Below are 15,685 nucleotides of genomic sequence, written 5' to 3'. Positions count from 1 at the left end.
ATTATGAAAAGGTTGAGTTGGTGGTCAAACTAAAAACCATTTAACAGACCGATTCAACTAAAAAACGATTTAAAAAAATTAATGTTAATAAAGTTCAACCAAATTAAATATTACTGTTACAATTAGTTGTCATTTCGTTGTAATTAAATGATACGTAGTTTATATGTAAAAGAAATTTAAATTTTCGACCAAATGTAAAAAACAGATAAATTCGAGGACTACATCTAAACGAATAGCTGAAATAAGTAGTTTAACAACCCCATGGTTCAAACCATTTCAAAGCTACCCTCCCTCTCTCCAAGGACCTAAAATATCTCCCGCCGCTGGCAAAAATGATCGAACCTTGATCAAGGTCGCCGGTGACTCCAGTGGAGCTTCATATAACCTGAATGTTAATTTTCTTTCCAGATCTTTGAATCCGAACATAAAAAATCTATTAAAAGCCATTGCGATCGGATCTAGACCGCCAGATCGAGCACTTGATGGACTGTAAGCCGCTACCGGAGGCAGAGGCGGGGACGCTCTGTGATCAGGTGAGGGATATTTTAGTGGAAGAGTGGAACGTACAACCTGTCAAATGTCTGGTGACTGTGTGTGGAGACATACATGGACAGTTCCACGACTTAGTCGAGCTCTTTCGTATAGGCGGCAGTGCTTCTGATACTAATTATCTGTTAAATTTATAGGAGACTATGTTGGTTAGTACTATAATTTTGACAACTAAATGCATTAGATATTGTTGTGTGTGGAGCAGATATTGTTGATTAGGTCAACTTTGATTAGTAATTATGGCTAGTGCAATTTAACTTGCTATAGAATGATGAAGATGATTGTGGTTGAATCTGCTTCGTTGTTGAGTATGTTCTTATTTGATTCATGCAGATCGAGGTAACTACTCGGTGGAGACTGTTTCACTTCTAGTGGCATTGAAAATTCGTTATAGAGATATGATTACGATTCTTAGAGGAAACCGTGAGAGCAGTCAAATAACACAAGTGTGAGATTTCGTTTCTTTACCTTTCAACTCCGTTGCAACTAGAAAGTTAATTTTTTTACCTTATTAGATTGTCAAGATAGATATTTTCTTGTGTTTTGTGGTAATTAACATCCCAACCACTTGCCTCATACAATTGATAACATGGCAAGATTTATGACATAGCAATGTAAATCCATATCAACCAAGATGAATAATAAGTGTAGCACCTGGTTCCTGGTATGTAAAATTTATCTAAGTATTTTGCATTTTTAGCCTTGGACTTGGCGAGTTGCAGGCCCGACTCGCCGAGTAGAGACGGGAGTTGGAACACGTTTAAGTTGGCGACTCGGCGAGTCCCCGCTGTCTGATGAAACCCTAATTTCAAGTGTTTGCACCCTATTTAAACCATCATGTGCGCCCCCAAGCTCGCCCCCTTAACCTTCAGAGCCCCCTATATCGTTCTAACATCGTTCCTTGTGAGATTGAAGTGCCTTGGTGTGTTTTCTTGAAGACTTTGAGAGAGAAAGGAGAGTAGATCAAGTGGAGAAGAAGGAGGTCGGACATCTTGGTGTTATTTCAGAGATCTCCTTGAGGTATAACTCAGTTTCCCCCTGTTTTCATGCTTATAGTCCCTTAGAGCTCCATGATAGTCCTTCTTGAGCCATTTCCAAGCTTGGTTATGAATTACGGTTTGTGATAAGTTGATTAACCTTTAGATCTAGGCATGATTGAGCTCCAGGAGCTCGGATCTACTGCCTTTATGGAGCCATATTGCATGAAAGCCCTAGATCTACTCTTTTAGTGCATTTTGAGCCCTAAAACCTTCATTGGTGTTTATTTACACGTAAAGTTGGAAACTTTACGTGTTAATCAAGCCCTAAAAACCCAGATCTATGTATGGCATGAGCTGGATTCAAGCAAAATCGAGTATATAGTACTTGCATGTGAAAGACTCGGCGAGTCGTTCATCGGACTCGGCGAGTCGAGTCGCGAGTCCCCGAGTTTTCCCCCTTTCATGTTTGCTGAGTGGAGTAGTGAGTCATGGGGTGTGACTCAGTGAGTCGGAAGCCAGACCCACCCATGAAGGAACTCGGCGAGTTAATGCCCTGACTCGGCGAGTCCAAGTCAATCTTCTTGCCTCAAGAACAGACTCGACGAGTTGTTCATACAACTCGGCGAGTCTCATCATAGAATGTTCTTCGGATGAAGATGAACTCGACGAGTTGTTCATACAACTCGGCGAGTAGGATGAAGGACTTTTGGACTTCGGTTTAGAAGGAAAACTCGTCGAGTTAATGCCTAACTCGACGAGTAGAGACGGGATTATGGTCAATCGAATGGATAGGGACTCGACGAGTTGGCGAGCTAACTCGGTGAGTCGGGTCAACTGGAAGTTGACTTTGACTTTAACTCGTAGTTTGGTTAAGGGTAAATGGTCATTTTACCCTGAGGTCGGTTAGCAGTTTTTGACTGAGTGTTTTGTGGGAATTATAGCCAGAGGATTTCCGGGGCAGTAGCAGCAGTAGACAGTCAGTTCCCACGCAGATCAGCAGCTACTTTGAGGTGAGTTACCTTCCAGTAGCGGTGGGTCTACGGCCACAATGCCGGCCCACCAGTAGGAGTTGTATGTTGGATGATTGTCTTTGTGATATCATCTAGGTTTTCTACTACCTGATATGTTATATGCTGGCATGATATGTATATGTGATAGTAGAAGAGTTCGGTTGTTAGGACTGAAGGGTAGGTCAGACACCCCAGATATGTCTAACAGTATGTGATGATATGTTTATATGCTGGCATGAAATGTTGTATGCGATAGTGGTAGTAGGAGGGGAATAGTCCCCAAGTTCGTTCGTTAGGACTGAAGGATAGATCGGACGCCCCATATATGTCTGATAATATGTTATGTTATGATATATGTGATAGTAGCAGCAGGGGTGAAATAGTCCCCGAGGATCGGTTATTAGGACCGATGGGTAGTCAGCACCCCAGAACGGCTTGACACGGATAGGTCGACACCCCAGAATGGTCATACCGGGTAGGTCGGGCACCCCAGAATTTCCCGGCAGTATGTATGATATGTGATTGTATGATATGTGGTATGATGAGGGAACTCACTAAGCTTCGTGCTTATAGTTTTTAGTTTTGGTTTCAAGTACCTCTTCTTCGAAGGGGAAGGAGCTGGCGCGGTAGCGGCACATCACATACATGCTTTGTATTCCGCACTATGAGATTTTCTTGGGGATTTGTACTCTGACGTTATTATATTTTATACATTGGTTTCCAGACACACGACATCTTTTATGAAATGATATGATCGGTGTATGTTTAATTTCTAATGTTTTGCTAAGTATATGTTTTAAAAATGAAATTTTTGGCTCGTATTTTTGGGACGTTACAATAAGAATATGTCACAAGCCTTGATTCCATTTAACATGCTATGGTTAGTGTTACTGCAAATTGTGATTTGTCTTGCACAAATTCTCTTGTTGAATATGGAAGTGTATAGGAAACAAGTGTGTTTCTAAAATGATCTACAAATTTTGAACAATGCAGGGAATTCCCTGACTTTCAGGTATGGATTTTATGACGAGTGATTGAGGAAGTATGGAAATGCCAATGTGTGGAAACATTTTACTGACCTTTTCGATTATCTACCTCTCACTGCCCTTATTGAAATACAGGTATGCAAAATCACCCACTTTTCTTACCATATTTAACTTGCATTTACTTAGTATGAATATGAACTATGATTGTAGGTTTTTTGTATGCGTGGTGGGTTGTCTCCTTCTTTGGATACACTTGATAACATTTGTGCTTTAGATCGCATACAAGCGGTCAGTTAGTGTATAAAGTATAAACCTTATCAGAACATAAAGAAGAGAAAAAAAAGTTGAAATTAATTTTGTAATGTTACCTTTTCAGGTTCCTCATGAAGGGCCAATGTGTGATCTTTTGTGGTTTGACCCTGATGACCGATGTGGTTGGGGAATCTCTCCTCGTGGGGCTGGGTACACATTTGGACAAGATATAGTTGCACAATTTAACCACACAAATGACCTCACTCTTATTTCTAGAGCTCATCAACTTGTCATGGAAGGTTACAATTGGTATCAGGTTTGTTTGCAAACATTAAACATTTAATATAATAGCAATCTACTTTCTAAAAAAAACTAACTTTTTTTTGTTTGATTGTTTCAGGAAAATAATGATGTAAATATATTCAGTGCACCAAACTATTGCTACAGATGTGGAAACATGGCTGTAATACTTGAAATTGGAGAAAAGATGGACCAAAACTTCTTACAATTTGACCCTGCCCCTCGCTAGGTTGAGCCCGACACTACATGCAAAACCCCGAGTTACTTCTTGTAAATGGTTTTTGTGATTTCAAGACAAATTAAAACCATTGTTTGCTCCTTGTTCCATTTCAGATTATTTGTTACTTTTTTTTCTATCAAAAACTGGAGAGATTATTAATTTATGTGTTTTGTCATATCCTGAGCTTTCGAAGATTTTGAGCTATCTCTGTAAGAAGGTCAGCTCTTTCATCACCCTTTTGGAGTGCCATTCCAGTGTGCTTCAGATATCCACTATCTGATTCCATCACACTCATTCTTTCCTTAATCAAAGACATCTCTCTTTCCAAGCTCGCCTTCTTTTCTTCTTCTATTAATCAAAATTTCAAAATTAGCAGGATAAGTTGTTAATTTTATTTAGGCAGTGTAAAAGATTGGTTTTAGTGTTAAAATACACATACCTATATCTTTGTCATAACTAACACCTGTATCATCTGTATTCGAATGTATAAGATTTTCCAAGTTATTCAACATCCCAGAAAGATGAAATCTCTCACTTTCAAAATCATCACGATCACGAGCAAATATCTCGATATCTTCCTTGTTAATTTCTCCAAATTTCTCTTTATAAATCTGAAGCTCCTTTTCCATCATTTTGATATCTTTCTCCTTCTGAATAAGCATATCCTTAAGTATCTGAATGGCTTCTTGATCATACTCTGCTTGTTCTTCCATCATTCTCTGATACTGCAATGCCTCCATTTCAATTGAAGCTTTCTCAGTTTGCAATCGAGTAATCATCGCCATGGAATTGTTAGCTGCAACAGCTGAAGCGCTTCGTTCTTCATTAAGTTCTTGATACAAATCTGTGAGTATTTTTCTGTCTGCACGGACTTGTTTTTTGAGATGATGAACAATGGAAATGGAATCCCCTTCTTCGGGCCCCTCATCATCGGAAAGGAAATCGAGTTTTTCTAATGGAAGTTTTTTGGGTAGTAGTTTGTTGGCAAATCTTGGACTGTTGACAATAACTTCTGCAAGTGGGACCCCAAAGAACTTGTTTCCTTTTGGGGTTTTCAGAGATTCATCATTTAGTTCATCAGAATCGGGTAATAGTGGATTTGATGCGGATTTCATCTCCTCTTTACCTATTACAAACATCATATAGATAAGATCACTAACTTAAAATATTAGACCATAAAAGGAACTCACCTTTAGACTCCGTATTCGATCCTTTGTTATCTTTAGCAGCATCTGCTTCATTATCCGATGTAAAGTTAAGCGGTACATACCTTGCATGAGGCAACTCCATATTCTTGGCATCATCATTCCGCCATCCCATTGGCGTCAAAGGCACTCTAGGGGTCAAAACAGACGTCCCGTGTAAATGCGCAGGTGTCCTAACAAAAGCTTTTGAAGGAGTCCTTGTAGTAAAAGGCTCACCACAACAACAACACTTGCTCATCATCTCCCCATCCTTACTACCACCACCATTATTCTCATTCGTCGCTTTTGTTTTCACCGGTTTCAGATTCTTCGGTGTTGACATATTGTTGTCATCGTCTTTTTGTTGATCCTTAGGGGCAACCGTGTCTTTTTGCTCAACGGGTTTCTTGATCTCATCAAAATCCGCTTCTTTATCTGTTGCGAATGAGAGGAGACACGCTTCACACATGTTTCGGATATCAGATAATTTTCGATGGACGTGACAATAGGCTAAGGAGGAGATGTCTTTTTTGTGGGATTCACATATGGAGTTGTTGTAGAAGGTGCTAGGGTTGTTGCCCACGAGGGATTGGTCAATTCGTGTACACAAAACACATGGCGGGTCCAGTTCGAACATCATGGCGAATTTGTTGGACATAAATGCGAGAAACCGGTCGATGAAAAGGGAGGCTATTAGTAACCATTCGAGCATGGCTCCAACCACGAAATGTGGGAATTCACCTAGTTCTTCCTCCACGAACATCCGAAATGTTCTTTTTGATACTGACATTTTCACGTAAAAAAACAAATACAAATCGAATTGATGGAAAAATGGTGAAATGGTGAAATGAACAATTGTTAAGAAAGTAATGAGATCGACTCGTTTTTCACTGGATTTTTTAGCTAGAGAGAAGGTATGTTTGTGTGATACTAAATTAACAAGGTTACTTTGAAGTGATTAGTGACTAAAAGACAATCCCAATGTTGTAGGTTAGTTGAATGTTTTTACCTAAATTAATGGTTAACCATGCAATTTTCGGAGTTTCTCTAAAACATGGGTTTATTTTCAAAAAGATTTGTAATATTTGGTTAGTTACAATTTCTATGTAAGAATTAGTCTTCTTTGACCAAAAAAAGGAAAAAGAAAAGAATGATGCGTAAAAATTGGGTCTCACAAAAATTTATTTTATGTCCTTGTAACTTATAAAATATTTTTTTTACATAATTTCCTTATTTAGAAACACGTCGATATCTTTAATGTGATTCCAGTATTGATGGAAATTCTAATACCAGAGTTAAATATGATACATAATTTTGGTCATGTAATTTTAGTGATATTACACATAAATATAATCAGGGCGTGAAATGAAATTAAGAAAATGAGGTTGTAAAAACTAAAAAGGATTTTTTTTTCATAAATCAAAACACAAAATACAACATAAAATATGTAAACAAGTGGTGACTGGTGAGAACCGTTTCCTTTTTTGTGACAAACACCCATTTTACACGGCAATTTGCAACAGATCCATTTTTGTGAAAATAACCAAATCAACAGAAAAGCAAATTCAGACCTCTGCACTACAAAATTTCAAAAACATATTCAACAGAAAAGCAAATTCCGACGTCGTTTCTTTGCATCCTTTGTTAGGTCGCAACAAATAATGTACATAACAATATCCATATAATTATAAATATCACATTTTTTTATATAATGACTTTGTATCATATTTAATAAAAATTAGAGTTTTAGCTAATTAACCAGAGAAAAAGACATAACATCTACAAAAGTAAATTAATAAAGCAAATGTTCAAACATGTTCAATGGATATTTATTTTGTTAGCTAAAAATAAAATATAAAACGTCAGTAGCTATCACGCATTTTTCAATTAGTAGTCAATGGCACACTACTTGAAGTCTTGTGTCCCTGAACCTGAAAATGTAACCATTTTTATTTTCAAAAATCAAAATCTATTAACCAACATTGTTTATAAATAATAAACATTAGTTAATTACAATTAACTGTGTAAATAATATAGCAATTATTATTAAATTTCAAAACAGTTTAATAAACTCTTTTACGTACCTTTATCAAACAAGCAGGGATTTTGATTAAACCATGAAGTAAAATATCAACCTTCTCCAGTATGTGTTCTGGAACTGGTGTAATCAAACACATAATCTTTCTTGACATGTCTACCTCTGTCACAATTCCTGAATCCATAATGAACATTTTCAGCACTATTTATTAATTATTAATGAGAACCAAATATAAAGTATGAAGTATCATACCAAGGCCAACACAGCAGGGTGAATTTTGACAACTTAAAGAGCTATCAGCCAATGCGACAATACTACAATTTGATTTGTAGAATGCTTCCATATCCTAAAAATCCCAACTATAAGTAATTCAAGAAAAATGGAAGGATTACATGAACGAAAACTGTTTATCCAGTTTCAAGATTGTTAATTCACCTGGGAATGTAGTTGCTTGATTGTTACAGAGGACATGAGAATTTCATAAGGAGCGTGTACAGCTAATGCATGATCAAGCTCCTGGATTGTGGTTAAACTCATGTTAATTGGGACGCATTTTCTGAAATAAGCCAGCAGACGAAGATCACGAAGAAGCCGCGCATCATCCTGTGATTGCACCCTGGGTAAACAATAAGTCAATAAACATAAACAATCTCTTTTTCATATGGTCAAGTATTGATTATTAGAAATAGAAATAGAAATATGAAATATGCCTACGATTTCTTTGAGGAATCCTGGCGATTTGAATTGATATCAATTAGGGTTACTTCGTGTGAAGCCGGATCTGGTAACCAAAATGCTCCAGTTGGTAGGTTCTTACTTTCAGTAGGGACATGGACTTTGATCACTTGCGTAGGAGCAATATGTTTTAGCATGTTCATGAGTAGATTAAGTCCATAACCTTCTACCCAACCAGGAGTATTGACAACCAGGGGAACACCAATTTTGAGATGTTCACCCCTGATGGTTTGGTGATAGTAATCATACAGTTCGTGTATGTATTTCAGATACGTCTGTGGATCCTTTCTTGGGGATATATCACCAAAGAAGAAGCATCTGCAGAGGTTTAGAACATGTAAAGAGCGTCGTTAAAGTTAAAACAGGACAACGGTTTACGATAACTAGAGAAAAATGGAGACTCTCGAAAGCATTGAAGATAAATACCTCTCAGGCGTTTTCAAGCATGGAATCGCCAGATCTGGAATTAAGAAAGAGACAAGTCGTTAATGCCGATTCAATGCACAATTCAGATGTGTAGAATGTAGATTATCATGCAGTTGAAGTAATCAAATCACAGAAATATGTAAGGATTGATGAAAACCTGGAGCTATCTTGTCAGCCAGAGTAAGTGATAAGCATCCTGGAGGTGTAAATTCAGCTTGACCTACGTCTGTATCCAAGTAAGCGACTCTCCTGTATCTGTATGAACAAAAATGGAAACAGATTAAACAGCCTATACTATACATACAGCTTTAAAAAAATATCTAATCTCATCGAAATGGGTATGATTGTAAGAGTATACCGATGGATAAGAACATTGAGAAGATGACGAGAGAAGGTTGTTTTGCCGCTGTTTGGAGGGCCGCAGATGACGCAAATCGGAGGCGGACAAGTGATTGAATCATAAGCAACGACGTCCGCTGCTTCCTCCCACTCTTCAGGTATGAATACTTGAGCCTCATCGGCTAATTTTTCCGGTGATGAATCGATCGCCATTAACGTTGCTTCCTCTTTCTGTGTTTTCTCTGTTTGTGTTTGTGTGTGTATGGGTTTATATATATGAGAGAGAGAGATAGATGGAGGGAGAAACGCTTTTTATGTGAGAGAATATTTGTTCAGAAGCTCAGAGCAGTAGTACGTTCTGGTATACATGCCATGTTGGCAGTTTCCCTCAAACATTTTTTGACTCTCCTTATTTATATGCAACTATCAGAAACGTATGCAAAATTGGCAAAAGTTGTATAGCCTGCAAAAAATTTGTAAGTTGATTCGACTTCAAATTTGGATCATCTTTTCAGTATTATTAATTACGTTTGTCCTATTTGCAACAAGTATTTAAAAAAGATAATGAGTTAAATGGTAATATATTGTTATTGAGTTTTTTTCGTTTATATCTACCCCTTCAACTTGTTAAACTATACACATTTAGTCCTTATGACCGGTTACTCCAGGATAATCGGGAAAAATGACTTAATAGGATAATATATTTTTCATTTTGTACATATTCAATCATTAATATTTTTGTACATATTTAGTCCTTAACATTTTAGGGTTTAGGTCATTTTTGGTCACTTAATTTTTGGTTTTGTGCTCATTTGGTCACTTAACTCTTTTTAAGTTTTAAAAGGTCATCAAACTTTTGGCTTTGTGCTAATTTAGTCACTTAACTTTTGTTTTGGTCACATTTAGTCACCAAACTTTTAAAATTGTGCTCATTTATTCACTAAACTTTTTTTTTTAAAAGTTTAATGACTAAATGAGCACAATTTTAAAAATTAGGTGACTAAATGAGCACAAATCTAAAAGTTGGGTGACCAAAATGTGACAAAATCAAAAGTTAAGTGACTAAATGAGCACAAAATCAAAAGTTTAATGATCTTTTAAAACTTAAAAATAGTTAAGTGACCAAATGAGGAAAAAACCAAAAGTTAAGTGACAAAAAATGACCTAAACCCAACATTTTATTGTTTCAAAATAAGTTTTTTTTACTCATTCTGTACTTATGAATGATTACTTTAGGTTTTTCTCACGACATCTAACGTGGGACAATAATTGATGAGGTGTTTAGGGTTTGTTGATGCTTATGTTCAACACGATCTCGACTGCTTGGTTGCATAGGTCTTATGGTTTGGCTTAAGTCTTGTATTCTGAACGTCGTAACTTCTTCATACGATATCAGATTTTCACGATATTTATATCTGCGTGTTCATTTTTTCATTAAGATTACTCCCGTTAAAATGTAATATATTTTTACTTACGATTTTAAAAAATAAATAAATAACATCCATACATGCATTCATAAAAAGCGAATGGACAGGTGCGGACGCATGAATACGTAGTAGGTGTTGTCGAGATTAAATAAGTGGTGCTGATAAATGAAAAATAGGTATACACGGAAAAAATCGAAAATTATACCACTGTGGATAGAAAAAATGGGTGTTGCTAGTGCAACACCAGGACCAGGCTAACTGCCTCATGCGTATGGATATAAAAATCATAAGTAAAAATATATTATTTTTTAATGGGAGTAATCTAAATAAAAGTTGTAGTAGACTAAAATACAAACGCACATATATAAAAATTGTTCGCATGGATATAAAGATAGTTAAAATCCGAGATCGTATGAACAAGTTATGATGTTTAGAAAACATGACAAAAACAATCAAGTAGTCGAGATCGCGATGGACATAAGCATCAAAAGGCCCAAACACCTCATTAATGAATGTCCCACGTAAGATTTCGTGAGAAAAACCTAAAGAAATCATTCATAAGTACTGAATGGGTACAAAAACAAAATTAACTTATTTTGCAAAAAAAAAAAATATTAAAGAATAAATGTATACAAAATGAGAAATATATTACCTATTAAGTAATTTTTACCAGCTAACCTGAAGTAGCCGGTCATAATGACTGAATGTGTACAGTTTAACAAGTTGAAGTGGTAAATGTGGATGAAAAAAAACTCAGTGACCAAATATGTATAAATCGAAAAACACATTACCCTTTTAAGTCATTATCCTATTTAAAATTTAACTGCAAATAATTAAACTAACAGGTTTGTTCATTAAGAAAAAAAAAACAAAATTAACAATTTTAGATGATGCATTATTTTACAAAGTATATATATATATATATATATGTTCAGGTTCATTTGAGACCATTCTAATTTTGTGAGACCGTGAGACCAAATCTAAAAATAATTTTAAAATGCAAAATAAATGGAAAAATCCAAAAATTCTTTTTTTAAATATTATTTTCGGAACTTGAATTAACTAAAAAAAATTTAAAAAAAATTCGTTTTTTTTTCAAAAATACGTGAAATATTCTAAATAGAATATTACACTGACATATTCTAAAAAATAATTTTAAAATGCAAAATAAATGGAAAAATCTAAAAATTCTTTTTTCAAATATTATTTTCGGAACTTGAATTAACTAAAAAAATTTAAAAAAAATAAAAAATAAAAAAAATTCTATTTTTTTTTGAAAATACGTGAAATATTCTAAATAGAATATTACACTGTACATATTCTAAAAATAATTTTAAAATGCAAAATAAATAGAAAAATCAAAAAATTCTTTTTTTAAATATTATTTTTGGAACTTAAATTAACTAAAAAAAATAAAAATAAAATTAAAAAAATAAAAAAAATAAAAAAATGCGTCTCACGGTCTCATAAAATATAGGTGGTCTCAAATGAACCTAAACATATATATATATATATATATATATATATATATATATATATATATATATATATATATATATATAATCATCGGTTTTATAATGAAAATATTGTGAAAACATGCTGCGAAATTCATCTCTATGTTTTTATGTTACTTTTTTTTTTCATTTTTATTTAATTTTGTCTTTAAAAAATATTTCTGAATGTAATGCTCTGTTTCTCGTATTATAATGTTTTTTATTCTAAAAATTGTTTTTGAAGCTTTCTAAAAAACCTTCAAAAAATATTCATACAAAATTATGATTTTGATATGAATAATTTTGGCAGCTTGAAAGAAAAGCTTGGAGTATATTTTTCTTTGTGGGGATCATACAAAAACATATTTCACAGTAAATGATTTTGATATGAATAATTGAGAAATTGTTGATCATTTTTGCCATTAGTAAAAAACATGATTAGAACAAAATACCATATAATAAAATGATTTTTAGGTACTATCCATATAAAAAACCAAACAACTTTTTATTGTTTTTAAACTACACAAAAAAGCTATGAGCTTGCAAACGTTTGCCTCCAACGTTCTAGAATATTATTTGATCAATTTTGTGCGTAATAAAATAAATAGATACTAATCAAGTTTTACATTCACTTTCATCTAAAGTTTTTTCCTATTGTTGTGAAAATACTAGATTTGGAAGTTGTTACAAGTTGCGTTTATGAAATAGCTCAACTTGTTGATGTGGTCAAATAACGTGAAATATTTATTGAAACATTTTTGTTAAATATTAACTAAAGATCGAAAGTGTAGTTTTCTTCAAATGCTATGGAAAAATATGTAAATACCAAATTGACAATGGCAATATCTAGTAACTAAGTTTCATCAAAGTTACAGAAAGCGAAAGGTTAATTTTTTTTTTCTTTTTAATACGGAAATACTTCACTTATTAAAAGAAGGCTTTCTGTAGCAAATATACATGTGACGAGAATTTATCGTAGCAAAGATAGCCCCTATAACTAAAAGAGAATTTGATTCATTTATCCACATATGAGAGGCCCAAGCAAGTGTAAATAAATAAAAAAGGGGGGGGGGGGGGGGGGGGGGGGGGGGGGGGGGCTAAAAGATATAATTTTGTCCTATACTAAAATAAAATAAATGGAAACAAACCTTTTCTATATCACTAAACTAAAAACTATAGAATGAAAAACGGTTTTTTCCATAAAAAAAATCTTATATTTTGTTTTTTTTTTCTTTTTAGATCTAAAACTTTTAGCTTTTTCGAAAAAGACCCAAAGTTTACTGTAAACTTGTTATTTCGGACCCTAACAAGTCATCAACAAGTAAATTAATTGATTTTTTTTCATAAAAGACCCTATATTTTGTATTTTTTTCCGGTTTAGACCTAAAATATGTTTTTTTTTTTCAAATTTATCTAAAATACTATAGTTTTTGCTTTATCAAGTTGTCTCCATGAAATGTTATGTGCTTATTAAAAGTCGTATTTCATCGGATTTGGATGATCATTTCGATTCTCTGTTGGAGTTATGTCATTTGTCTAAATTTTTTATGGTTCAAAAAATCAAGAATTCGAACCCCCCTCGCTATGGTCCTAAGTAATATCTATGAACTAGATTTGTACATTTCTCATTAACTAGACATATTGGGGATTAAGACTCAATAATAAAAGATTTAAAAATGCATTATTTGTAGCAACTTTCTAGAAAACATTTATCGATGTAGTAGTGTCGTTGTTAATGTAATATAATTTAATTAAAACTTCATTTTAAAATAAATTAGATGAGGTAAGAATATAAATTAAAAAATAGAGAGAGTACCCTTTCAGAAACATCATGATATGATTAAAACAGGTAAATCACCTACACTCTTCGAGTGAGTGTTGACAGGAGAAAGAGAGAAGATGATGACTTAAATTTCCAAAACCTTTATTAACAAAATTATCTACCTCTCTAATAAAAGAATCATTTATAGCAACGTGTCACTTTTCTAAACTCATTAAATGTCACATGTCATTCTCATATGACCCCTCAATTTTTATTTTCGGCTCATATTCATCATCTCAATCTCAATTTGGATACAAGTCATATCCCAAAAAATCAGCAAACAAATTTGAACAAATTTGAATTTCATTTATATTAGTTATTCAAAAAACGTAGAATCCTAATTTCAAATTTAAACAAAGTTAGAGTAATTTAGAACTCTCTCTATTCATATCATTATGTTTCTGAAAGGGTACTCTCTCTATTCTTACCTCATCTAATTTATTTTAAAATGAAGTTTTAATTATATTATATTACATTAACAATGTCACTACTTCATCGATAAATATTTTTCTAGAAAGTTGTTATAAATGATACTTTTTTAAATCTTTTATTATTGAGTCTTAATTCATAATATGTCTAGTTAATGAGAAATGTACAAATCTAGTTCATACATCGATGTTACTTAGGAGTTAGGACCATAGCGAGGAGGGTTCGAATTCTTGATTCTTCGAACTGTAAAAAATTTAGACAAATGGCATAACTCCAACAGACAATCGAAATGATCATCCAAATCCAATGAAATACGACTTTTAATGAGCACATAACATTTCATGGAGACAACTTGATAAAGCAAAAACAATAGTATTTGAGATTCATTTGAACAAAAAAAACAAAAAAATAACACATTTTTGGTATAAACCGGAAAAAAAATACAAAATGTAGGGTCTTTTATGAAAAAAAAAATCAGTTAGTTTACATGTTGGTGACCTGTTAGGGTCCGAAATAACAAGTTTCCGGTAAACTTTGGGTCTTTTTCGGAAAAACTAAAAATTTTAGGTCTAAAAAGAAAAAAAAACCAAAATATAAGGGTTTTTTTTATGGAAATAACCCAATGAAAAATCATAAACGATAACTCAATTTAAATTGTGTTCCTTCCCTTTAATGCTAGATGCCATGACATTTATAGATGACAAGCTTTCAAAAACCTATGATATAATTTAGATATAGAGAATGATAAACAATACTATATGCATACTAGGGGCGTGTATCGTGTGGTTTTAGGGCCAAACCAAACCGCATGCTGCAATGTGCAATTTTTGTGTTGTAGAAGCCGTTGGGTACGGTTTTTCAATGGTTCAGTTTTGTAGTTTTGAAATGCGGTTTCAGTTTGTATAGGTCCAATATCAGTTTTAAATCGATTAAGCATATGATGCGGTCTTTTATGTTCACTAGTACGATTTTATTTTTAACCGTGATGATCATGTATTGACGTATGATTGTATGGTGCGTTTCTCACTTTTAAAACCATGATTTTGATGTTAATTATTTCATTAACAACCCAAGTCCCAAACTCATTTTTTGTGTTCAATTTGCATATGCTGGCACGCAGCCCACGTACTCGCTGCACAAAGTCCAAACTCACAGAGATTTAAACAATTCTTTAATTTTAAACCCATCTTTTAAATAATATGTGTAATTTTATATAATATAAATTAGTGATTTATGGTTTATACATGCGGTTGTTCGGTTTTGGAGGACCAATTTCTAGATAAAATCAACACCGTACCAATAAATTCGGTTTTTTTCAAAAATAAAATACACACCTTTGGTTCTTGCATCAGTTTCGATTAAGGTTTTTTTGTGGTTTTATCGGTTTGGTTTTTGCTCTCTCCTGAAAAATATTATTAAGCAAATAAAATAGTAACAACAATGCATATACACCAAAACAATTTAAAACATACTAACCGTAATTAACTTTAAAACA

The 15,685-nt window shown here is 33.6% G+C and overlaps 1 protein-coding gene and 2 pseudogenes across 2 annotated transcripts; 1 reads left to right on the top strand and 2 right to left on the bottom strand.

Annotated features, from left to right (window-relative positions):
- Positions 1 to 4,314, top strand: part of LOC145049465 (serine/threonine-protein phosphatase PP2A catalytic subunit-like) — a 34,505-nt pseudogene extending 30,191 nt beyond the window's left edge.
- LOC145049464 (putative myosin-binding protein 5 pseudogene) lies at positions 4,196 to 6,324 on the bottom strand (annotated as a pseudogene). Its single transcript, XR_013683280.1, has 3 exons — positions 5,488 to 6,324; positions 4,737 to 5,423; positions 4,196 to 4,645 (listed from the first exon to the last, which is right to left on the bottom strand). The product of XR_013683280.1 is annotated as a putative myosin-binding protein 5 pseudogene (transcript).
- A 1,403-nt stretch (positions 6,325 to 7,727) lies between these two features.
- LOC145049463 (polynucleotide 5'-hydroxyl-kinase NOL9-like) lies at positions 7,728 to 9,320 on the bottom strand. The gene is made up of 6 exons (XM_078997865.1): positions 9,039 to 9,320; positions 8,838 to 8,935; positions 8,681 to 8,714; positions 8,234 to 8,572; positions 7,955 to 8,135; positions 7,728 to 7,865 (listed from the first exon to the last, which is right to left on the bottom strand). Exons 1-6 carry the CDS (start codon positions 9,230 to 9,232, stop codon positions 7,728 to 7,730), a joined length of 984 nt encoding a protein of 327 aa, XP_078853991.1. The 5' UTR covers positions 9,233 to 9,320.
- Positions 9,321 to 15,685: the final 6,365 nt, after the last annotated feature.

This window comes from Lactuca serriola, chromosome 5 (assembly GCF_051521515.1).
Source record: "Lactuca serriola cultivar US96UC23 chromosome 5, Lser_US96UC23_V15, whole genome shotgun sequence".
Taxonomy (NCBI): Eukaryota; Viridiplantae; Streptophyta; class Magnoliopsida; order Asterales; family Asteraceae; genus Lactuca; species Lactuca serriola.
The sequence above is the reverse complement of the archived record's forward strand: the minus strand, read 5'-3'. Positions and strand labels throughout refer to the sequence as shown.